The following is a 24,525-nucleotide window of genomic DNA, read 5'->3' on the forward strand; positions in this document are numbered from 1 at the left end:
CGGTGGCTCTGTGTTATCCTTGTGTGGGTGGGATGTTTGGAGACTGAATTTTGAATTAAAGGGGGGGGGGGCTCAATGAGAATGGTTATAGTAATTGAAAGACAAACGATTTCTCTGAAATCGTTCATAAATCTTGGTATTTGTAAATTTGTAATTTTCAAGGGACTGGATGTGTTGCGAAGAAAGGAGAGCTTGGGTATTTTTTAAGGTACTTGGGTAAATGTAAGTACCTTACCTGCCCGAAGCTCATCACTTTTCTACCTTACTTGTGGATTATGCCTTGAACATAATGCATTGTAGCCTATATGTGGTTCTGTGCAAATCAAGTGCAAAGTTGTCTTTGTACAAGGTTCACTTCACAATGATGCCCTTGCCAAGACTATATGATTAGGCTGTGTTCACCACTGGCCCGTAACTTTGCTCTTTCCAATCACTTTGCCTGTGATTCGCCACGAGCTCTTTCGCGAGCATAGCAAGGTGGCTTTGGAGCGCAAACTTTCAATATATGAATAACGGTCGCTATGTGAAAGTTCAAGGTTCTGGCCCAGGAGGACAGTTGCTTTCAACTTCTTGCCCCTGGAACTCCTTCCTGGTACATACGTTTTACCTTGGTTGTCACTGGCACGAGGTGCTTTGTCGACCTTGGCTGCCAGCTTAATCTGCCCTGTCATAAACTGAGGTCTAAAGTCCAGAGTACATAGGTTCTAGGGGGTCCAGATGACTTCACCCCAATCCTTGTTACTGAGTGTTTCAGTTTATCTTTGGCAGTATTATATATAGTGTATCCTCCTAGACGAGACCTTCTACTCCCTTGGAAAGGTGTGTTCAGGATCGTTCTCCCGTCCTACGACACGCTGTTCATAAAACGAGGGAATTTACTGCATAGACTAGCTTCAATCTATACACATTAAGCAACAACAAATGAAACTGATGTACTTCGAACTCAAGATTGAACACAGGATCAACCACTTATGCTGAACAGTCATTTCTTAGCCTTACCACATTGACTATGCCTTCAATGTCTTTTGGTCCTGTTCTGCAGCAGCCACCAATAAATAGCGCATTCAGCTCAATCCACTCATTCACGTACGACGAAAGAGGTTTTAGGTCCTGTTTTCCAACCCAGCCTTCTGGGGTGTATGTCTCTCCACTATTTGGATACACCACATACGGAACTGTGAGTCTCCCTGTGGTTTTAAGTAGTCTTGAGACCGTCTCCGGCGGGCAACAGTTTACACCGATGGCTACAAGCTGACGGCCAACGTCTTCCTGTAGGCACTTCTGAACAACATCTGAGAACAGTTCGCCCTTGACTGTATGTTCGCCGTCTTGACACGAAAAGCTTAACCATGCTTTTGCGTTTGGAAACTCCCGGAGTAATCTCGTAAGTGCCAGTCCTTCTAAAAGTGCCGGGATTGTCTCAAAAGCGAATAAGTTGCAGCCAACCCTATGTAAACACTGAAGCCGTGGTTTGTGCCAAGCCATTAATTCCTCTGTGGTTATGTGGTCGGCATAGGCTCCTGTGTACTCCGAACAGTCGGCCAGGGCTGCACCGTACGGACCAATAGAACCCGCAATGACTACATTAGGTCGCTGACATTCCTGTCTTGCCGTACAGGCGATCTCATAACTGCTGGCAATGATGCGTTCAGCTTCCGCACTGCTAATTTTCAGATGTTGCTGCAAATTCGTTATTCCGGCCTGGTAGCTGATCGTAGAAATCACGTCACTGCCGCTTTCAATATATCGTTTGTGCAAGTCTATGACAGCTCTGGGATTTGATACAAGGCATCGAGCGCTCCAGAGGGGGTCTTTAGCACGAACAAATCCCAGCTTTTTTAGTTCTGATCCGGCACTGCCGTCTAAAACACGTACCGTCTGATGGGCCATATGCTAGTCTCCTATAGCACAGCTGGTAGCACAGTTCAGGTACGTCGCTTCCCTTTTTGTGTTTGAGCAGAGTTCACTGGACTGCGGTTGGACTGTGGTAGTGAAACTGGACACTGGACTACGTTTCACTACCACAGTACGCGAGTCGCGCCGTCCGGTTGGCGACCGACTCCAATATCATTCCATTGGTCTAACTCCAATGTTGAATTTGTGAGGTTCCGTGACGATGGCTCTGTCTGTGCTGCCACGTGGTCTGTGCAAACTTCGGGTTTCACTTGTGTATACTTTGCAACTTTTTCTTTACTTTCCTTTTCCCATTCTTCAGTCTCCGCCGTTTTGATTTCTTCGGCCGTGATGTTTGACCACTCTCTCTCGTTGCGAGCTTTGTGTCGCCTCGTGCCTCTGCTGTATTTTCGTTATCCAGGTTGTTTTACGTTGCCGAGGAACCGAGGTATCGAATATGCTGCAAAATGGCATAGCCATATTGGTATGGTATAATATTGGCATTATGGTTCACCATATTGGTGATATTGAAATCATGGTGGTTCATATACTGATCAGTATATAGGAGGCTATGGGTGGTTCCTTCCTCCATGATTGCCATGCCATGGCCATGCATATTGGTCGCTGCCAGTCGCCGCAATGAGAAGTAGTCCCCAGTTGTCGTCACGTGACATGTAAAATGAAACCGAAACCACGGCAATGTTCCAGAGCAAATATTGCACTTGCCAGTTATTTATCCAGACTCCCCCCCACAAAAAAAAAAAAAATTGTTTGGCACCCTCCAACTTTTTTTACCTGTGCACCCCCAATACAGGGGAGGGGGGCGCAGGGGGGCTTGCTGTTTCAGCTTTAGGCATGTAACGGCACGTGAACCTGTTATCACGTAATTATGGTAATGACCCCCAACCTGTATGCTCGGGGTTCTGGATAAACCACTGGCCACTTGCAGCCAACACCTCCCAAGACAAAGCAACCCTAGCTTCCAAAAAAAAAAAAGGCCTGGGGCCCATAACTTGTGCATATGCTGTAGATTTGGTGTAGCCAGAGGGGGGAGGGGTTCAAACTCCTGAAACTGTACCTTTGGTACTGCTTTTGGCAGTGGGAAAATAGGGCAAAATCCGCCCCCCCCCCCCCTATGTAAAGTTCCCATCAAACCCCTCACGAAATATTCTTCTGGCTACGCTACTGTGCCGTAGCAAGCGTTAACTGTGTCATTTCCCCCGCGATTTGTATAGAAACAGCCGTCCCATCACGTTTAATGTGACTGCAATGCTCAGTATGCGACAATTCAAGATAGTGACCCCGAACACTACAGTCACACTAGCAAACAGGCTCAATTTTCTCCTCACGATTACCTCCTTTCCTGTAGAACTTTTACTCCAGGTTAACATTGAGGCAACAGTGTTGTACACATATCTAATATAACAGGGTCGACTCTAACAGGCCCGCTATGTACAACATTCCTTTATAACGCTATGTAATAAATATCCCTTGACAATTTGGGGTGAGAGTAATAGAGTTGATTGATAAAATGGCGCCGTAATCAGCAGGTCTTGTTATGAACCGGTGGCTTGACTGCTTGGCAAAAGACACTGTACCGTAACTGGTTGCAAATACATGTATTGCATGATTTGGTTTGGGTCCAGATTGTTGCTACAAGCCATGCTACAAGCACTTGCACACAATACATAGCTGCCAGCTGAGTTTTATTTTTACACACTGCATCTCGACCTTTGAGAACCAAGGCATATGGTGAAACAAAACCACTCTTCCCCAAGTTCTTTTTCCTTTGGACATATAAAACATGAAAATGTTGAATGCCACTCAACTTTCTCCTGTCCCATCTTTTATGATCAGTGACACTCAACAAAATCCTCCAAGTTCCTGGGCACAAATCCACGGTAGGGGACTCGTAGCCTTACGATAACTCGAGCACAGAGGCACTTCAAGCTGGTATAATGCAAGGGGCTATTGTCTAAGAGGTTTGAGCAGTAGTCTGTCGCCACATTCCCCATCTTGTCCGCTTTATCCAGGTGTGCACCATGAGCCAGGAGCACCTTAGCAACTGCAAACGCAGCAAAGGGCTTTGCCCTAGCTGAGGTGTGCAGGGGTGTTCGGCCATCTTTATCCACTGCATTGGGATCGCTGCCTAGTTCCAGGAGTAGCTTGGCTAGCTCTGCAGATGGGAACGACACAATGCAAGCAGTGCCGAGACTCGATGGGGCAGAGTTTGGGTCCCTGCGACATGCAAGGTGTAATGGCGTTTCTCCATTTGTTCCACGTACGTTGAGCTTAATGAGACGATACACTGTACTCTTCAGTTCTTCCTCCTGTTCTGGGCAAGGAGACAGACGACAAAGAATGGTACAGAGCTGCAAGGCCACAACCAGTGTGCGATGAACTGCTTCTTCCGTAGATGACAGGATCGGGGCAGATGCCAGTTCGTTGACAGCACGATGGAAAACGGCAAGTACGTCGCCAAATGACACCAGGGCTGGGAGCCTCCTGGAAGGTCCAGACCGTGATCGTGTTTCCACGAGCATGAAATAGAACAGCTCAGCAAACGATAGCAAGCTGCTCTGCGTCATAGGACTTAGTGGTTCGAGGCATTTCTGCTGCATGTCGAGAGCATAGAGCCACAAGCGAAGACAGCGGGGGAAGTCGCCCAAATCTGCAGAGACTGCGCCACGGTATCGGATGTAGTAAGCTGTATCAGGGTGCGCTGAGCCAAGGACGCGTTCCCTGACCAACAAGGCTTGCATCTGCATACGGTCCAGATCGTAGAAGAGGTCTTCGAGGTCAGTCAGTGTTTGTGCTTCAACAGCGTTTCCATAGGCTTCAGCCGGTTCTCGCTTTGGTTTCAGTATTGGTGGTTTGCTGCAGTGCCTCTCTTTGAGTGCTCGGTGCCAGAATCGCAGTGCTCCCGATGTATCTCGTTTCTTGTCGATGTACGTGGCGCCAAGGAGCTCGAGGGCTTCGATGCGTTCCAGGCGTGAGCAGCTATCAAGCGTTGAAAGGTACTCGACAACTGGTCCGTGACCTGTTACAGCTGCAGCCAATAGGGGAGTGAGACCATAGGAGTCTCGTTCAGAGACTGCTCCGTGGTTCAGGAGCAGACGTAGAATGTCTAAGCTACCAGATTCTGCACAGTCGTGTAGTGCTGTGTTTCCTGGAGTGAAGCAAAGCAGAACATTATGGCGCAAGTCTGGGAACACGAATATTCAAAATTTTCGATACAATTCATTTCTCTTCTCTGACCCAATTAAGAAAATCTGCTTATCAAAGTTTACCCGACACAAAAAAGTTACCCACAGACATCCAAACTGCTACGATACACCTAATATTAAAGGGACAGTCGCATCAGTTCAAGTCATATTTTGATACAGAGCGTCGAACAGAACTGAAAACCAAAATTAACCATAATTTTTGGCTGGAATTGAACCGTAAGTAGTAGCGCCATCTTGGAGCTGAACCGGAATCGAACTGACCTAAAACTTCGATTACCGGTTCGGGATACTGGTCCGGTTTGGGTTGGTGTGTGGTGGGGATGACGTGGGGATTCGAGCGGTCTGCCTGCCTAGATTGGCGGCATGTTGCTCGGGGAAGGGATGAAAGGGGGTCCTGTTTGTCGAAGAACAGAAATAAATGCATAAAAAGCGTAACTAAGAGATCTTGTATTGTTTTCAGTGGCTACCTATAATCTTGTAGCATATTAGAACCTCAAAGCGGTTCTGAACAGGTTTACAGCCTCTGAACCGGTTAATCTAACCTATATATTTGAACTACGGAGCTGAACCGGAACCGAACCCGAAACAAACCAAAAAGCATTTCATTTCGACGCTCTTGCAGCGGCCTTTGGAGGCTCACGACCGTAACTGGAAACAGACACTCTGTGGCTTACCTTTGGCACTCTTTCTATTCACGTCAGCTCCACATGCTACTAGATATGCAGCAATGTCAAGGTGCCCCTTGTAGCAGGCTATCATGAGACACGTGTGCCCATGGCGATTGGCAATCTCGATGTCAGCACCAAGTCGCACAAGGAACCGCACAATCTCAAAGTGTCCATCAAAGCATGCAGCTCGGAGGGGTGTAGAATTTGTGGACGTGGTGGCATTGACGCTTGCTCCTCTCACGACTAAACTCTGCACCACGTTCATATAACCAGCAGCTGCAGCGCACCACAGTGGAGGAGCTCCTTCGATTGTTTCCCCGTCAAACGTGACAGATCCTACCTGCAATGTGGGAATGCGCGTAATATGAAGACGTGCAAAGTGGACAGACTACAATTTTGTAAAAATCGTTTTTTGCCAAAGCACTGCAAAAGTAGAGCACTGCGCCGGCTCAGGCTTACCCAAAAGCTTGAGCCTTACGGAGTAATTGTTCTCTTGGTAGGGCCGTGCTGGCCTCGGGAACGACACTTGTGGGCATGGGACAGGCCCAGATACGGATCGGGCCCGTCCTACGCTACTGTGAGTTAGCCACGGTCAACTTTTATAGCCAGCTACTCTGTAGTTGATGCGCCAGGTAGTCTAAAAATTTCTCGGGCACGTGGCCTGGCCTGGGAAACCTGGCAGGTAAATCCAAGGAAGATCGGGCTCGGTCCAAGGATAGAGCCCAAGCAGTGCTCTATTTCAAAGATATTTCCTGACAATGCAACATGATCTGCTCCCAAGTGGGACTTTGTCATGTTAAAGGGGCACTGAAGCGCAAAAATTTTTCCTTGTCGAACGAAAGATGCTATTACCTTAACAGCAATAAAAAAAGGAACGACACAACTGATGAATCCTGTTCCTTTTGTGTTGGTGTCAAGGTAACTGTGTTTTTCATTTTGCGAGGAGATATTTTTGCACTTTATTGCCCATTTAAACTCCTTTCACACTTATGTCAGTAAAGCTAGTAAGTGCCATGCAGATTACTCTGCTAACGCCACCTAGATACAGAAGGCCTGCTTATTTCCTCCTCTCCCTCCTTCGCTACGTGGACATATAAAGTCAGAATTAGTCTGCTACTGCGATTCGCCGTTCTGTGAATTCAACTTGGAACCTGTAGATCTAAATCTGTAGACAAACAACAACAAGTTTATTTTGAGATGATGAATGGAACTGTAGACAAAAAGTGCAACACGCCTTCCAGAAAATCAGTCTTGAGAAAGCTATGGGACCGTTTTGCGCTTTATTTTAAATGATTTTCCATTCAGTACGTGGCGACGTTCAATCACTGATCGCAGACGACGGTGCTTCGTCTCCCTGGCCACGACCGCTGAAAGCATGTTTGTGATTGCCAACCGCTGTTGAAAACATGATCTCAATTGGCTGACTCTTAGTTATGTAATGTCGACGACTAAGCAGGCTTGCTTACCAACGGTTATTTTTCCTGCACAGTTTGCCATCTACTGACACAAAGTTGATTAACTAACATTATAACAGCTTGGGAGGTTTTGCTAGAACGTGACATGGAACTTTAAAATTAGTATTATTATGACTCAATTTCTCATTTATTTTGAATCATAGTTTGCGAGTCCATTTAACCTTGAAGAAAAGACAAGTTAGTTGCTTTGCATACCTGTTCAATATCCGCATTGCACCTTTCTATGAGGTACTCAATGACTTCCAAGTGGCCATTTCGAGCTGCCATTACTAAAGGTGTTGAACCATCGGTCTTCGCGGAAGTGAGCATAGCCATTTCGTCCTTTGGTCTGTGGTCCAAGAACACCTAGACGTAACATTAACGGCACATTTATTTTTAATTCTTTCAAAGGGTTAGTGCAATGGCTAACTTTTTGCCTCCAAAACAGAACTGAAAAGACAGTGACGTTATGGTGTAAACAATGTCTTAACAGCTACCAAAAGCTCACCACGGAGAAATTGTAAGGCTAAATATAACAGTTCAGAAAGCCAGAGGAAGAGGTCATAGTCAGATAGGCAAAGTTAATGTTGACACGAGGCGATTCAGTGACTGCTGTGATAATGTTCACCTACATCTAGGATCCCTTGGGTTTTTCTAGATATTTACACTTTCATAGAACGCCGTGTCTAGAGGTCCGTCGGACGGTCGGTGATCTGAAGAATGCGACAGGGTCTGATATGCCGGCACCACCCAGAAGATGCACGAAGCTAACTTGGGACTAATCTAACGATAGACTCAGTTACCTAACCTAACCTAACCTAGAGCTGCACAAAACTAACATGTGTACAAACAATCAGGTCCATCCGATGGACCTGACTGTTTATGCAGCGGGGTCCGTCGAACTGTCCGTCACATGATGAACTAGACTCAGTTGCCTAACCTAACTTGATCTAACCCAACATTGCATAAAGGGAGAAGTGAAGCAGACTCGCAGAATGGTGTGTTCAACCAAAACAATCCCCAGCCAATGTTACTTGTACTTACTAAGTACTTTTTTTAGCTAGGTTCCTGTCACCATTCCATATCAAGTCAGGTGACCATTTGGCGGAAGCTAGAGTCACTCAATAAGCTTCGCTTCAGAGTATCGACACTGAGGTCCAAGGGAGAGCAGGAGCGCCATCTTGTTTCTGCACCACACCGGTACCATCCCCAGTTGAGGATCAAAGACGACTAAGACAATGCTCACTGTTGGATGGGGAAGCGTGAATGATTGTTGTACGATAATCCATGTATTGTCCACCAGTGTGTCCCGAGGATGTCAAGGTGAGCACAATGCCGTCAACCTTGATGAGCTGCTTGCTAGATAAAGGAATATTTCACCCGCGCACGATAGATGGCATCATCCGCTAAAATGCGCCTGAAGTGCGCGTGGCTACCGTGGCGCGTAAACAAGATGACGCATGCTCGCTCTTGGAACTTGGTGTCAACACTCTGAAGCGAAGCGTATTGAGTGACTCTAGCAGAAGCGAGCATATAAAATTGTCAGAACCCATCCAGGGGACCCAGTGATGTTGAAAGCAGAGTGCATCCGACGGACTCCGATGTATAAAGAATCAGGTCCGTTCGACAGACCTCTAGACAGCTCCTTCATTGATACCTTACCAAGTGCATGCTCTTAGTAATTTTGCTCTTTACACAGCTTTTTCCGCGATGCCCTTTGCAAATATTATGACCAAAGTCACAGCCAACACTTGTCTGCGCAGTTTCCTGTAATTCGGGAGTGTTTTCAAGTTTCATTAGATCAGCAGTGGGCAGAAAATAAAAATAGAGATGTACGGCTGTCATGTTGAAGGGGCCAGGGACAACCAGTACACTGTTATATAGTTATACAGCGAAGTTGGAGCTGCTAAGACGTTCTTCCCCGCTAGCTGCACACACATGAACGTGTTTCATAGTCCCGGCTGTTCCAATACTGACTGTAACACATACTCCAAGTCGGTTACTGCAGGAAGGAACACAAACCATCGCAAAGCTCCCAACGTTCATGTCCAGCTCTCAAGAGTCACGCGACGACGACGGTAGTGCACTGTCTTAAGACTTTATTTTTGCGGAAGGTCATATTGGACATTGTCTACTCCTACAACACCTCTGGACAGTCTCCAAAATACCGAGCGCGATGGATTTTGCAGGCCCTGTCGGTTGACCAACCGTGGACATGCGGACACTGCAATAGCTCATACGCAGTCCATGCCATCGTTTTCTGTTGCTGGCACTATCACATCGCAACTTTATGGCAACAACAATAATGAAAAAGCAGGATCCAGGAAATAAGAAAGTGTGAGCAATTTACTGTAAGCCTAACTTCAGATCGAAAGCGTCAATTACATCACCTACCTTGAGTCGTTTTAGGTTACCATCTTTTGCAGCGTTAAACACGACGCTCTTGAATTCCATGGCGATACGAACGCTGGTTTGTGTTAAGAAATTTATGCAACTGATGCAAAATCAGACGCCGCGGATGAAACTATGACCACAACAGCGGCCATGGAGACTTTTAAATGACGTCATGGTCATGGGCTTCGGAGCACGTGACCTATGGCAAAAAAGGAGCCGCAAAAGGAACGAGTGGGCACGTTCGTGAGTGTTCGTGAGTTCGTGAGCGCTGTAATAATCATGGTAACAACAGAGAAGATGAAAAGCGAAAGTCTGGCTAGCCTCGTGCAGTGGCCGCGACAGAAAGTTGTTATTGAGAAATAACGACACATAGATCGACTGTCACCATGTGTTTTCAAATGCAAGAGCGCATGGCATAGCATTGAATCGAGCACGATTGGTAGTGATGTCTAGGGAGGTCATCTCACTTCAGCTGGGACACTATGCTAACTATGTGGGTTCACACATTTGGAACCTGCAGGTGAGGAAACATGTCATTCTGCAGACGTTACTTCTAGCCTTCCATTTAGTAAATTCTTCTTCATGGAGAGTTCATTTGTAAGAAAAGTATAGGAGACGTCTGCCCTTACAGGGTGGAATGTGCTGGGCGAACTAGAGATGTTCCTTCATTTGTTCAATGTTTTCTGAATAAGAAACAATACACCTTTTTCTAGGAATCATGTTTTTCCTATGACCAGGCTGACACCAAAATTCCTCATGAGTTCAACCATGATGTATTCTACCGAGAAGGTTTGAGCCCTAGGGTAAGTAATAGGTTGTCAGAAAGGTATATATCTGTTCGTTAACCGAGATTTAATTGTTGAATTATAGGGGAAATTCACCTATGCACCACGGCTGCTTCTCGTAGACCTTCGTGGGAGCTTGAAGTCTCTGCGTCAAGAAGGTTCACTTTATGACCCTTTGCCATCTCCAGCAAAAGAGTATATATGTTGGTACGCAAAGAATTGCAAGCTCAATACAAAATCATTATCACCCATAATGAAAAACAACGGAGATTTGCAACGACAAGAGAATGCTCATGAACTTCACCTTGTTCGTGTGCATTTTTCTGGCAGTCTCCCTCAGATTTTTTGTTTTGTTTGTTACGGGTCTATGCTGCCAGCTCGCTTGCGTTTAAATCATTTTCCCAGTGTTGTTATTATAATCATTATTTATGCTTATGCATAACAAATACAAATGTTGATGTCCACTAAGGTCCGAAAAAGTAACCATACACAAGACTGAGCCCGAAAGGAAGCCTACGTGCACAAAGTCGAAGGACGAGGTATAAGTTACGTTTGTTGTGTGACTAGGTTTTCTGGTTTTCTGCAGTTTTCGAAAATTGCCAATTTTCTTGGAAACTTGATAACTGTGGCAAAAACATTTTTGATTATGTCTGAGATGGTGCAAATAGGTGAAAAACGAAAATTCAGTAATAGAAGTTTTAATTTGTTTACATCTTCATAATATAGCAGGTAAGATAAGCACATCTACAACTTCAGGTTGTTGTAGTAGATTGTTGTGTACATATTGAGGGACTCGCATTACATAGCACTTTTTTTTCCACACATTGTTTCTTGACTCTGACTTCTTGAAGGGACAACACATCCTTACCTTGTCCTGAATGCAGCCGTTGGAACTGTCTATTGTTACTGTAAGGTTTTTCTCTCTTACAGAACCCCACTTGTCGAGAACAACTTCGTATTTTTTATGTTATCGCGCATTTTGTGTGATCTGGCAACATCTGTGGGGGACTCCAGAAGGGCCATTGTATTTGACTCACGATCTAGATTTAGTGTCCTTTGCAGGACAATTTTCCCTGTCTGACCTTCCAAAGAGCCGTTGAGCGCGGACCACGTGCCCTTCTCACAGCAGTTGTCTATGATTACTTGTTTTTGCCAAACATATAAAAAAGTCGCTATTGGGCTGTTATCGGCAGTTTTCGTTAAATATTGAAAACCGGAAAGCCTATGTGCAGCAAATACGTGATCAGTGCTGAATTTTTTTCTGATCTATGTAGGAAGGGTCTGGGGTGCAGCACGATGAAGACAAGGATGTTTGTCGGAGTACGTATATCTAGCTAACTTTGCCCGTGGTTTTGAGCATTGAGCATTTGAACCGTTTACCTACTTAGAATAAAGCAGGATTGGAACGCAGGCTGTTACTCGAGTTCATTCTCGAGCATATCCTCGGTGCTAGGATGAATTCCCCGGAGTATAAAAGGCTGTGGACACGAAACCGGTGCATCCCTCATGTACTTGTAGTTGCTGGCTTGTCCCAGTCTTTGAGCACCCCTCTTTGCCCTAATGCCACGATCCTGTAAAGAAACAAAAAGGACCAGCGACATTCTGCGTTATTGTTGTAGGAATGGCTGCTATGATGATGTGCATGGAAAAGGTAGTAGAATTGATCGATGTAGTACATATATCAACGAATATTACCTGTATCAGTTCAGAGATGCCCTGAAGCACCTTGTAAGCTAAAGCAAAACTGGAGTCAAATGCTGCTTTCAAAATTTCGTATTACTCCATTTCAGGTGAAGTACCACAGACGAGTGGTAGAACACAGCAGCAGCAACAGCTAGAAAATAATGTAGAAGTGTGGTCAGATTTCCTTCAAGCCCGTCTGCATTCACGAAGCATACATCTGCTGCAGGACTATGTCTACGAAAAGTAAGCTTCCCCCGATTGAACTATATTTCTTTGTGAATTAAGCACTGACCAATTTTCCTCGAGATATACGATGTTGTACTAGCACAACGATGTGAGATTTTGTACCTGGCGAATGTGATGACTAGAGCCCAGATTTGTAGGCACGAAAAAAACCTTGTTTTAGGCGCCTATAAAAGGTGCTAAAAATCCAGGTTTGGGCACTAAAAATGATAATATAGGCACTATAAATTGTTGATTTCTTATCTGTATCTCCGCAAGTGCAAAAGCAAAGCGAATAAATCAGTTCCATCCGCAAGAACAATACTGTAAATGGGAGTTTTGACTTTTTTTCTGATCTTTTTGCTGTACGAAATGCAAAACTTATCCATCCTACTACGGTCACAAGGCTTCTAGCCGTTGTCACCGGTTCCACGACACTTCTCAGAAGGACTTGTCGCGGGCAGCACACTGATGATATGCGAGATGGGTTTCGAGCATCGGAGGCTTTGGCCTAACGCGCAAATTTCTTAGTCCTCAAACTTTTTAAGCTTCGCATTCTAGATTTCGTTTTCGGCATTACCACAAGGCTCTCAATAGTAGGCAAATATGGGGGATCTATTCTGCTCACACTGGACGCGGCGTCACAGCCCGCGAGGAGGGCAGCTTCCTCAGGTTGCCAAACTGTAGGGATTGTACCGAGCCCGCACCTACATTTGTACATCACGCCCCCTCGTCAGCATTTTACGTATGTGAGATTCGATTAAGCATGGGAGATTCGTTGTACAAAAAAAAAAAAAAAAATTAAAGTCGCTTCGGGGGCTCTTCTAGATGTAACAAGCAATAGCGTTGAGAGTTCTAGATTGTGTATATTTCATAATAATGACCCAACAACCCAAACAACACAATCCTGGAAGGGAGAGAAAGAACGAGTAAACGACTGTACCGAGTAACCGATTTTCAATTCTCAGCTTACATTCCAGCACCTTTGAGATACTGTACTCGCTTCTTTAGAGCGATTGATGGTTTCAAAAGGACGTGCGACGTGACCGGTGTCAGTTTCGCCTGGACAACGCAGATTCGCCACCGCTTTAGGGCTGTTGTAGACGTTTTTTTAATGTTTAATCGGAGTTTCAGGCATCTACGCTACAATAGGCACCAGCACTGGAATAGGCATTTATAGGCACTATCAAATCGATACAGGACGTTCCGCAGCACCCAGTTTGTGCTCCTGTATTGGAAAGGCACTGTTACAACCACATGAAAAAAAATAGGCAGTTGCCTAGGAATCCGGGGTCTAGTGATGACACACATTTTTTGTGGACGTGTATTTTTGCTAGCTGGGATATTCTCATAGATATCACACTGCGTGTGCCTGCACGCACTGGTGTAACAAAATTTCTCTCTCAGCTGCATGCACCCGAAGAATACTCTTTGGGTACAACCTGAGGCCATGTTTACCAGGCCCCCTAAGGACTCCTAATAAGGACATTGCAGATACCATTGTTGTCCTATAACGTCTGTAAGGGGGACGCTTACATGATATTAGGGCCAGGCAGTTGAGTGAGTGAGGGCAAGGGTTCGTGCTGGAGTCAAGCAGACCTATGACATCATGATATGCTAGTACAAAGCTTTATATTTCTTCATGTTCAAGATGCTTAATGGGGCCAAACCTTTCTCCGCAGCAAAGATCCCCTTGACCAGTTTGGTTTAGGTCTCCAAGTTTGTGAAAGTACCGAATGGCATGATGGGTTTCTGAACCACCTACGACAGTACGTCGAAGAATGTGATTGCTTGCAGGTAATTTTTGAACTGACATAGATCGCTCCTCTTTTTAGTTGTGCCTTAGCTTCAATTTTACCATATTTTCTCGACGACCTTTTTTTTCTCCAAAATCCCGCGTTCCAAAGTCTGGAGTCATCTTGGATTCGAATATCCGTGCCACAACGAGTTCAGGGGAGAGGCGGGACCAGGTGACGGGATCAGGCCAATAGCGTGGCATGAACGACACCACGTGTTGCGGTTGTCAGTGCCAGTGAGCGTGAAACAAACGAACCAATGCAAATGGGGATGGACTGTCATGGCGTCATCACTGCTGCGTTCGAACGCAAAATTATCGCTTTCGCCACGGAATGTGGCAGCAATTTAGCGGTGGCAAGCCAGTTTCAGGTATCGGAAGCGAATGTTAGAAGATGGCTAATGCGCCAGCGTAGTGGATTTTGAATGCTTGGTGCGATGCGCCTGTCGATGTTGTCGTGCGCGCTTTTAGAAAGTATGGTTTGTGTAACGCTTTGGGACGGAACGGAGGACAATGAGCTGTGGGCAGATAGCGACAAAGAAAACAGCAGCGAAGAAAGTGGTGATGAATAAATGGCATCGTGCATTGTTTTCAACTGTTATACTGCCTCCCAATCTCTGGTTACTTTTTTTTCTCTAAATTTGTGTACCCTAAACTCAGGGGTCATCTTAGATTCAAGGTAGTCTTAGATTCAAGGCCATCTTAGATTCTCGAAAAAACGGTACTCATTGGCTGGTCAGTAACATTGCAGTGTTACATATCCAATAACCATTACAGGCCTTCAACGTTATGTTTGATGCTTACGATGGGTTTGCCGGTTTGTGCAACGGCCTGCTGGAGCACATTGACGACGAGTATCCTCGGAAGAGCTCCCTCTGTTGGCCACTTTTTCAGCCTCACTACCGCATCTTGAAAGAGGAACGGGTAGGATTCTTGCTTTGAATTACATTTTGTACTGTCATTACCGAAACACGGGAGGTTACGTCCTATACCCTTTGTTCCGCAAGATACCACCACGGTGCATCCTGACTCTACTCTTTCTAATTTACAACCTAATAAGTTGTGAATGTCCATGATAGAAGGAGCAAGAAAAACAGAGACGACCACAAGACACAAGCTTCGACTAACAACTGGCGCTTTATTACTACACAATGAGGGGAGAGGGGGAAATGGAAGAAGACACTATTGGCGAATTCACGTGGTCATTTCCTGGCAGATGTCTTTGCCAGATTCCGAGCAACTGCGTTCTCTGTTCTCGGTTCTCTTCGGAACTGGGTTCTCTCACTCACAAAAAGTTCACTTGGTCAAAACGTACCAATCTCGTGTGTTCTCGTGGCACTTCCTGAGCACCAGGAATTTGCCAGCTAGCACTTTTCCGCCTGGCCTCGAAGCGACCGGGCGGCGGATTGCCCAACTTTATCCGCTGTCGTCACATCCACACCGCGAGGGTGGTGAGGGTCCTCATTGGCCCGCACGTAGAAGTTCACACGGGTTAGCAGATGACGGAACCCGAAGACGAGCGAGAGCGATGCCCTCAGCGTGATCCAAGCGACTAAAACCGCTAGATTCCTAGCACTCATGTTTGGGTGGCTATGGTCATGCAATCCAGCACGGGCGCCGACCTAGCAAATTTCCGAGCACTAGGCCGCGTTGCCACGAAACGACCACCTGAATTTGCCATATGAGTCACCCAGAAATACCAGCTCCTCCTTGGACAGCCTGACTGAAGGGTGACTTAAACAAGGCCAGCCTGCCTGGAATATCCTCAAGGCCGCCCTTCAGTCCGGCTGTCCACGGAGGAACTGGTATTTCTGGGTGACTCATAGTGCCTTCTTCCATTTCCCCCTCTCCCCCTTGTTGTTTCATAATAAAGTGCCAGTTGTTAGTCCGAGCTTGTGTGTTGAGGTTGTCTCTGTTTAGCTTGCTTCTTCTAAATCATGTACCAACCAACTAGCCCGTCTTGACATGCTTAGTTTCGAATGAGCCAGGATTTGGAAGAGCGGTCAAATAATTGGGACCACAGCGAGCCTTCAAATTAAACAACCACCACCACTTTATTTTGATGATGATGATGATGATTCGGGTGTTTCATCGCCAGAGGCGACGTGTAAAGAGGCACTAAATAGGGATACAAGTGGTACACTTTTTTGGCAGCAATATGCTACATAGCCGATTGAGTTTTCCAACAACTACTGGCGCTGAAAAGTAGAAAGTAAAAAGTAGAAAAAGAGTGCCTACAAACCGACAAAATATGCACTACACTCTGTCATACTCGTGCTCCGCCCTGCGATGCCTTGCTGACAATAGCCACTTACCACTACCAATACCACCGATAGCCACTTACTTATTAGGTAAATGGTCATTTACCCCCTTGAAGGGCAGGCAAAAATTACAACTATGCTCCAAAATGGGTAAGGTGCTTCATAAACAATGTACACACCTGATGAATTCTGGAAAGTTATTTATCGAGTATTCCTACGAATATCCCACGGGCCTTTGATAGTCATATTGCTTATATTTGCACTTCGGTTATGTATAATAGAACATGTTTTGTGTTTTTCTCTTGTCTGCAAAGGTTCGTGAGAGTATGGTGCCACATGAATTAAGGCACAGCTGTATGTAGAGACCTTTGTCATACTCAACGCATATGAATTCGGTGTCTTTCCATAGCTGAGCGTGCCGCGTTGCCTGTTGGTGCAAGCGAAGTGCCTCCTACACGTCCGACTTCCCTGCACCGCCATCCGCAGTACCGGCGATGCTCACCCTCCAGCGATATTTCCAGTATACTTGTAAAAATAGCCCACAGATGGCTCCACAGTTCCACAGAGAAGCCTCGAGCAGCCAAACATCACTCCCAAAGCAGCGCCGCAGCACCATAAAGAGAGGGTGCGAAAATTCAAACAGAGAGCTTCTGACGCACTGGTGCACCCGTACCCTTCAAATGGTTAATGTTGCACCCCATCAACCAGTCACAATACAGGATCATATCGGCTTACTGCAGCAATAGATGTGGGCAAGGAGTTGGAACATAAATGGGACAAACCACCTCCGGATCATCATAGCGCATATCAGAACCCAGTACACGTCAGCAATTTCACAGACTCACCACGTGGTAACTTAGAAAGTGTTACAGTCATACTCCTGACCTTGAGGGTTCACCAAGGTTCAACAAATTTCGTATACCGTCAAGAAATTCCTTTTCCTGGTTATATAAGGAAGGTGAGCTGACACGTTTCTCACCAAACATATGGATGGCAAAGGCCTCCGTTATTTAACACACAGTTTGGTCTGTTTAGTTTGGTCTGTGTGTATTGATAGCACTGAAGCCTGGTGAAACATAGGTGTACACGAGCATTGCCTGCAATGGAGTGCAAGATTACTAGATGGGGCAGAGCTGTTTCCGTAGTACCACATGTGTTATGGTGAGGTCGCCATAGTGTCCACAGAACCAGTGCACTGAGCACGCCACAGCTTATCACAACAGGGACCCCTTCATTGACGAGGAGTGCAAAACACCACGGAGCTCCAGTTCTTGGAATGTGGCATTGCAATACATGGGTGCTTCATGACCTAGCTGAGTGACACAGGGAAGGCAGAAGAGAGTCGTATGGATTATGCTTTCAGAATAGCATTGTCTCTCGGTAAATACGCTCGCTAGAGCTGAAGAAATTGCTTGTGTTTATATTGTGAGCTTCGTTTTTTTGTGGAGCATGATACTTGGAATATGTTCAGCAAGCTCTTTTGTGCAGTTTCCAGAAAAAAAAATGAAAAATAAGTTTTGCGCTACGGTAATAACTGGCATTGCGCCCAACTTTGCCCGTCAAAGGGGTTGCGACACTCCATCTCAAGTGATTCCGGATAAATGTAAAATGTATTTATTTGCATCGATGTGAACGTGCATTCCAAGTTAAACTGGCACAGCGAATACCGAAACTCGTGCGGTTCTGACGTTGCGACAGGTGTCTCTGCCAGTGAGGAAGTGCGAGAGAGGCCACGTGCTTACCAATGGGAATGGAGTACATAAGTGTGTTCAAGGGTTTATATCTCGCAAAGTACGACACGTACAAAAATAAGACAAGTTGATAAGTAAATTTTTTTTTTAAATATGGAGAAATTGAGTTACGTAGAAAAATAATTATTTTTTCCTTAGTACCCTAGTGCACAACACAATTTGTGCATGATGAAATGAAGCGCATGTATTAAAGTGCCACAATCCCTTCAATATTTCAGGCAACCATGGAGGCCGCCTTCCGCAACTTCAATGCAGTCATGTGTTACGATTCCCTCTCCAGGCTCTCCTCCGCTTTCTGCCCCCTCAGTGTTTCGGAAAGCCAGTTTGAGCCGAAGCTAAGGCCCTTCCCTCACCTCACATTCCAGGTACACTTTTTGCTTGTTTTCTTCAAACGTGTAATCCACTACGTTTCTTGGCACAACTAACGTTGAAGTATCGTTATCTGTTTGTTTGATTTACCGTGCAAAGGAGAATCTGCCTTACCATACCAGTGCCATCCTAGCTGCAGCACTTGACAACATGTGGAGTGGGCTGAAACTCAAGAATGATCCCCTGAGCATTCCAGAGCTGATTGGCCAACTGACCGGATACGGCCGGAAGGTGAGCATGCAAAGGTTCTTGTCGAGATTCACTGTAATTGCACCAAGTGCAATGTAGGGCTTATTAAACACAGTTTCTTTTACCATTCAAAGTGTCGAGCAGGCAGACTTTTGGATTAAATTTGTGTGCCAAGAATCACTGGTTTTGAGTACTGTAAACCGGTGTCATTGCAATTTGAGTAATTAATGTAGATGAAATTACCTTTTTATAGGCTCTTGCATTGGGAAGTGCCTTTCCAATGGGATTAGCTGCAGAGCAGTACGTTGCAGATTGGAAAGAAGGGTGTTCCGTAAGCCCACTCACACCTGGGGTGCCAGCGCGAATTAAACCTTCTGACAGATCATCAGTTTCCTTTGCTGTCATCCGTGGACTTCCTGGTGACATGATATCCAGGTAAAGATGCTTTGAGGGACTTGTAACCGCACATTTTTTTGCCCAACAGCTTCGTAACCCTGCCTTTACATTTGTAGGGTTCCGGCACACATTGAGGCTCGGCAAGAGGCTCTCTTCAAGTTTGTTGATCGTCATTGTCACGATGGTCTCATGTAAGGTCATTGCTCGATTTCTTTTACAAAATGCAGGGTTGTAAATATGTGGTATGTACTTGTACTACTACCAGAGCACATTACAGTACTTGCAACATCAAAGTGCACTTGCATCTTGAGCAGGGTACCTAAAAGGAAGTACCGAGAGAGACAACATTTTCCTCCACAGTTCAGAGCAATTAGTTATATACGGAACTAAGTTTAGTAAGAACAGCTTGTCGGACTGACCAACCTACAGACCTTATCGCATACCGCCGGATGAAAGCTAAACTAGTACGAGCATTTAAGAAAGAATACCGGAAGCACTGGCATAATTTTTGTCAACACCTTTCACCATTCGACCGGGCCACAAAGATCTGGAGGACAATCCGATCTCTGAAAGAGGCGCACACGCAAAGGCATCCTCTCACAACCTTGGCTATTGTTAAGGGTGTAGACGAAAACACACTCGCGACGGATTTATGTGCGGTATTAATGACACCGGCCACAGCCTCGACAACTCTGATACACAGTACTTTTGCCCAGAGTTTGATGGCTGAAATTCATCAAGACTGGCCCAGTCCACTGGAGGTTATGGACCGTGACTTGACTCTAATCGAGCTAAACACAGCATTGAAGCTTGTGAACGTGGGCTCATTCCCAGTATCCGATAAAATCACCTATGTGGCAATCTTGATGGACGATCACTCCAAGCTCTCATTCATGTATATAATACATCTTGGCAAGGTGTGTTTCCTCAGGAAATGGCTTGATTTCGTCGCCACTGAAGCTCTATGGATCCACTGCCCGAACTAGTCTCTACACGATGAAAATTGATGTTCTGAGGCAGGAACACAGAAGAAAGGATAAACACACAAAGCCTCAAGTGCCTAAGAACAATGCCCTTCTTTCATCGTTCATCAGCCTCTACAGTCCAGCAGGCTCGTGCTCAACGGCAGATTGTGGTATCGGTTTTCCTGGACATCAAGCTCACATTTGTGTGCTACAGGCCCTCCACATTTTTGGTGTACCCGGTCTACTCTTCAACTGGCTCTAGGACTTCCTTACAGACCAAACTGTCACTCTCCGCAAAACCCCAAGCATCACGTTCATCAAGGAGTTCCACAAGGAAGCATCCTGAGTCTGACACTCTTTAATGTGGTGATGGTGGGCCTAAAATGGATAATTCCTCGAAAAGTGGCATCCTCTGTGTATGCTGATGCCGTTGCCCTTCGGACAGTAGAAAAATCACAACTTGCCATTCAGCGCTACTTGCAACTGGTTTTAAATAACATCCACAAGTATCTCACGCAACTTGGGATGGATCTTTCACCTGAAAAGTGCGTCTAGCTCCCGTTCACACGCAAGGCTATGACAAATTTCCCTCTGTGGGTTGGTGCCAAGAAGCTTCAGCCTGCACGTTTCCATAGCTTCCTTGACGTAGCCATGGACTCGGATCTACGCTGGACTCGCATGTGTGATACCGCCCCAAAAAGTGATGCATATGACACGCCCGAGCCTCACTGGCTTTATAGCAAAGGATGTATCGCCGCCGGAAGCGTCCTTACTGCGGTGTTACGTCCTTAGTACGGAGCCCCTTGGTCCCTGCCGGTCCCACCCAATCTTTATGAATCTTCAGGATCTTTGGGAACGACGAGACCAAGTGCCCCCTCAAGTCCTTCGAGCCCATTTTTATGCCCTGGCAGAAGAGAAATTTTCCACTTCTGCAGCAGTATACACGGATGGCGCTTCCTGAAATGGCAAATCTGCATCAGCCGTTGTAATGCCATCCGAAGGCGTAGCGCAAGGATGACGCTTGTCGCATCTAACCTCATCAGCAGCTGCAAAACTCTATGCCATTCTATTCTTTCTGCAGCACATAGTTGATTTTAGCCCGCGAGAATGGGTAATGTTGATAATGGATAATGTAAGCTATTGAGAACACAGGCATACCAGGTTTGTCTGCACCCCTAATGACGGATGGCTTACCAGCTTGTGTACAAAGCAGGCCATAGGCTGGCTCTCCTGTGGGTTCCAGCCCATTGTGGTGTCATGGGGAATGAACAGGCAGACTGCGCCGCAGAAGCAGCTCTCTCATATCGGAGACGTTGAGAAATGCACTGCTGAGATGAGACTGTTGTTCCATTCTTCGACGTCTAGTTGCTCCCCTGACTTCCCATCAGTGGACAATTGACATTTTCCCCCCATCTATGCTAAGAAGAGTTGTTCCAACGCTCGCTTTCCGGATGCCACAAAACACCTTTCATCATGACCACGACCTACTAGATTATAGTGGCCATGTCATAGGCACCCCTTCCCAGCGCCGCATTTGAAGGCTAGCAGTGGCGCTAGTCATTGGCCCGGTTATTGCTTCCTCAATTTCTACAATACTTTGTACTTCAGCTTACCTTAGTATTTTCATACAAGCGGTGGATGTCCCATGAGAGATGCTTCTTTCTAAACTTAATTACCACCATCATTCTACGCGTTTTCATAGAAGCTGTTGCTGTCGTCTGCTACGGTAGTCGTACGTCCGCGGACGGGCTCCACATAGGTGCTGCCGATTATGACATGGTCGCTATAATCTAGTAGGTCGTGGTCAAGACGCGTCAATTCATCGGATGCGAATAAATGTGGCATTACCTCTTGCGACGAGTTAACTCTCCTGTATGCCATCACTCCGGTGCTCTGGAAAATCTAGGGCACATCCTCCTTCATTGCCCGCACTACCAACCTTTCAGGTCCACACTTTGAGTGTCTCTAAATCGGCTGGACTCTCACCCTCTCGCTACGTCAAAATTGCTTGGTCGATGGCCAAATCCAGCCCACCAACACTTTGCCTAAAAGCAGGGATCGGAACCGGAACTGAACCCGAACCGAAAACCGGAAAAAAACGTTATTTTCTGACGAACCCGAACCGAACCCGAACAATTTTTTTGCTTGTCCTGAGCCGAACCGGAACTGAACCGGAAAAAATTGATACGGTTACCGGTTCGGGAATTGGTTCGGAGGTGAATTAATTGTACTACTGACCGACCTTTTTTTCGCTCACCTGAAACGGTTATCTCACACCTTTCTCTTACAATCGTGTACGGTGAGCGTAAGCTTGCTTGCATGTAGCAAAATTACTGCCCATGGACCGGTTAAACCGAGGCCGAAAAAAGTAACTGTTCCAATCCCTGTAAATGCCCCGACCGCTGACAGATTTTTTTTTGTCTGTGTATGTGCGGGGGTGGGGGGGTTCTCCCTGAGCCGAACCCGAACCGAACCGATATACCTGAACCGTTTAAGCTGATAATTTCAGTTCAGCGGAGCTAAACCCGAACCGAACCAATATGCCTGAACCCGAACCCGAACCCGAACCGGACAAAAAAAAATACCGGTTCCGACCCCTGCCTAAAAGCACTTGTAAACTTTTTGGAGAGGCGACTCATTATTCCCCCCCCTTCCCCCACCACCAGGCTAGAGATTGTGTCTTCCTCCCCCAATGGGCGCGTCGACAAAGAACCCCCCTTTAAAGGGACTATGAAATTTCCCGAACCCCCATACTTTTTTTCGATGGAAACTGTTCTTCCCGCAGAGAAACTAATATGCCACAAATTTTCCCGGACGAAATCGCTCCACTCTGCGAGGAGCGCGCGCTGGAAATGTCTCTTCCGCGTTCCTCCTCTCCCGCACATATTTCCCTGCCGATGGTGTAACTGTACGGACCGCTCTTCGGTTCCCCGTTACGTCACCGGTGTTGCACAATGGCAAGTAATGCCGCGAGCTCGCGCTGTGGCTGCCGCCACTGCCGAAATCTGCCGATCGCGCGAAAGCTGCTGTCATGGAGATTTCCACTCCCGATGAACGCATATGCGGGATCCTACGGCGCATGCTCCTGGCGGGATTCCTCGGCTCGGCAACACGTCACGATGACGTGTTGCTGAGCCGGCCGTGGTCGCGTCAAGTTACCCGTTGTGTCTCCGCTCGGCAGCTCGTCACGGCGCGGCGCCAGCTGTCCTCCCTTCGCCGCTCCGTTTAAATTCGCTCCCGAGAAATCCGCTCGCGCGACGAAAGTAAAATTTCGGTTCTAGACTCAGAAAAATGTCTTCTTTCGAACGAAACGAAGAAAAAAATCGTTTCATAGTCCCTTTAAGAAAGAAAAAGGGGGAGGGGTCTGGATCTGCCCCTATAGTGAGTAAATACATATTGCTGGCGCTGAAGAATAGCTTTGGGGAAGGTTACATGTGACACGATAAAGTGAAAGTGTTATGGATGAAACATGCAAGTGGAAGGCAGCAATGTACTGAAAAATCAATGTTATATATTAACATCAAAATTATAGCTTCATGATGAAATCCATTACCTTTAATAAACTCTTTGTCAGACAAAAGGTTTGCATGCACATCTGCCAAACAAAAATATGTTCTAAATTAAAATGGATGTGTTATTTCTATCGCACTTCTGCTGTTTTTTGTTGAATGTATAAATAAATACGTATATTTACATAAATATATATTTAAATATGTAGTTACATAGTTTCTTTCCCTCAAAAGGTTAATGCGGGGAGTACAAAACCCATCACGAACACACTCACCCTTTCCGAGCATATTTGGGAGTGCTGTGTCGTCTGAGGGATTAATTTTGCCTAGTGGTACAGTGAGAAGTAAACCAGGTAAGTTCCAATTTTATTAATGTTCTCATTAGTACTTGTGATAACAGTGCCCACGAAGATGTGTTCTCGTTACTCTGGATTTATTTAGGTGTGGATCAAGTGCCGTCTCTTACGACTCTCTCCTGCAACGAAAGTGCTGGCAGCCCTCTGCACGAAGCAATTGCAGCAGGTTCCAAGCTTCGGTTGTCAAAGCTTCACCGATGTGTGCTCACAGGCACTGAGACTGACTCTTTCAATGAGGCACTGAACAGGGTTCAGGAACTTGCATATGCATATGAGTCATAGGAGTAACAAACAAATGAAGTTTTGCTGGTGATGCAGTGGCATTCCTTCTATGTGCTTCTGTGAAGCCTGGTAAACTTATTCATCGGTGAAGACTTTGTGCTTTTCTGAACCTGTACTGATCACTCTTTACACCGAAAAGCTATAATAAATGAATTGTGTGTACCTGTGGTATTGCAGTGTAAATAAGGAAGCAGAAAATGGTGCATGCATAAACATATGCAATGTGCGGCATTATAGCCAGAAAAATATATATTGGGGGGGGGGAAGGTCTTAGGGGCTTTACATTGGGGAGGAGGTGTTTCCTTCTCCCAAATGCACTACCGAAG

General features: G+C 46.0%; 3 protein-coding genes across 3 annotated transcripts; 1 reads left to right on the forward strand and 2 right to left on the reverse strand.

Annotated features, from left to right (window-relative positions):
* Positions 1-912: 912 nt before the first annotated feature.
* Positions 913-2,516, reverse strand: LOC135388675 (homocysteine S-methyltransferase YbgG-like). Its single transcript, XM_064618378.1, has one exon. It carries the CDS (start codon positions 1,888-1,890, stop codon positions 970-972), a length of 921 nt encoding a protein of 306 aa, XP_064474448.1. The 5' UTR covers positions 1,891-2,516; the 3' UTR covers positions 913-969.
* Positions 2,517-3,582: 1,066 nt separating this feature from the next.
* Positions 3,583-9,838, reverse strand: LOC135388673 (protein fem-1 homolog CG6966-like). The gene is made up of 4 exons (XM_064618376.1): positions 9,637-9,838; positions 7,459-7,608; positions 5,795-6,128; positions 3,583-5,062 (listed from the first exon to the last, which is right to left on the reverse strand). Exons 1-4 carry the CDS (start codon positions 9,694-9,696, stop codon positions 3,747-3,749), a joined length of 1,860 nt encoding a protein of 619 aa, XP_064474446.1. The 5' UTR covers positions 9,697-9,838; the 3' UTR covers positions 3,583-3,746.
* LOC135388674 (protein misato homolog 1-like) lies at positions 9,826-24,361 on the forward strand. The gene is made up of 14 exons (XM_064618377.1): positions 9,826-10,156; positions 10,350-10,439; positions 10,507-10,628; positions 10,891-10,960; positions 11,696-11,741; positions 12,212-12,347; positions 14,009-14,123; positions 14,899-15,045; positions 18,352-18,498; positions 18,602-18,733; positions 18,945-19,126; positions 19,204-19,278; positions 23,796-23,914; positions 24,003-24,361. Exons 1-14 carry the CDS (start codon positions 10,082-10,084, stop codon positions 24,197-24,199), a joined length of 1,653 nt encoding a protein of 550 aa, XP_064474447.1. The 5' UTR covers positions 9,826-10,081; the 3' UTR covers positions 24,200-24,361.
* Positions 24,362-24,525: the final 164 nt, after the last annotated feature.

Source organism: Ornithodoros turicata, chromosome 3, assembly GCF_037126465.1.
Source record: "Ornithodoros turicata isolate Travis chromosome 3, ASM3712646v1, whole genome shotgun sequence".
In the NCBI taxonomy this organism is placed as follows: Eukaryota; Metazoa; Arthropoda; class Arachnida; order Ixodida; family Argasidae; genus Ornithodoros; species Ornithodoros turicata.

Coding starts and splice junctions, on each gene's coding strand:
- LOC135388674 (XM_064618377.1), top strand. CDS start 10,082: ATGTCTAGGGAGGTCATCTCACTTCAGCTGGGACACTATGCTAACTAT. Junction 11,742..12,211: donor AGACAAGGATGTTTGTCGGA/GTACGTATATCT, acceptor ACTCCATTTCAG/GTGAAGTACCACAGACGAGT. Junction 18,499..18,601: donor TCCCTCACCTCACATTCCAG/GTACACTTTTTG, acceptor TACCGTGCAAAG/GAGAATCTGCCTTACCATAC.
- LOC135388675 (XM_064618378.1), bottom strand. CDS start 1,890: ATGGCCCATCAGACGGTACGTGTTTTAGACGGCAGTGCCGGATCAGAA.
- LOC135388673 (XM_064618376.1), bottom strand. CDS start 9,696: ATGGAATTCAAGAGCGTCGTGTTTAACGCTGCAAAAGATGGTAACCTA. Junction 7,609..9,636: donor GTAACCTAAAACGACTCAAG/GTAGGTGATGTA, acceptor TGTTACGTCTAG/GTGTTCTTGGACCACAGACC. Junction 6,129..7,458: donor GCAATGCGGATATTGAACAG/GTATGCAAAGCA, acceptor CCCACATTGCAG/GTAGGATCTGTCACGTTTGA.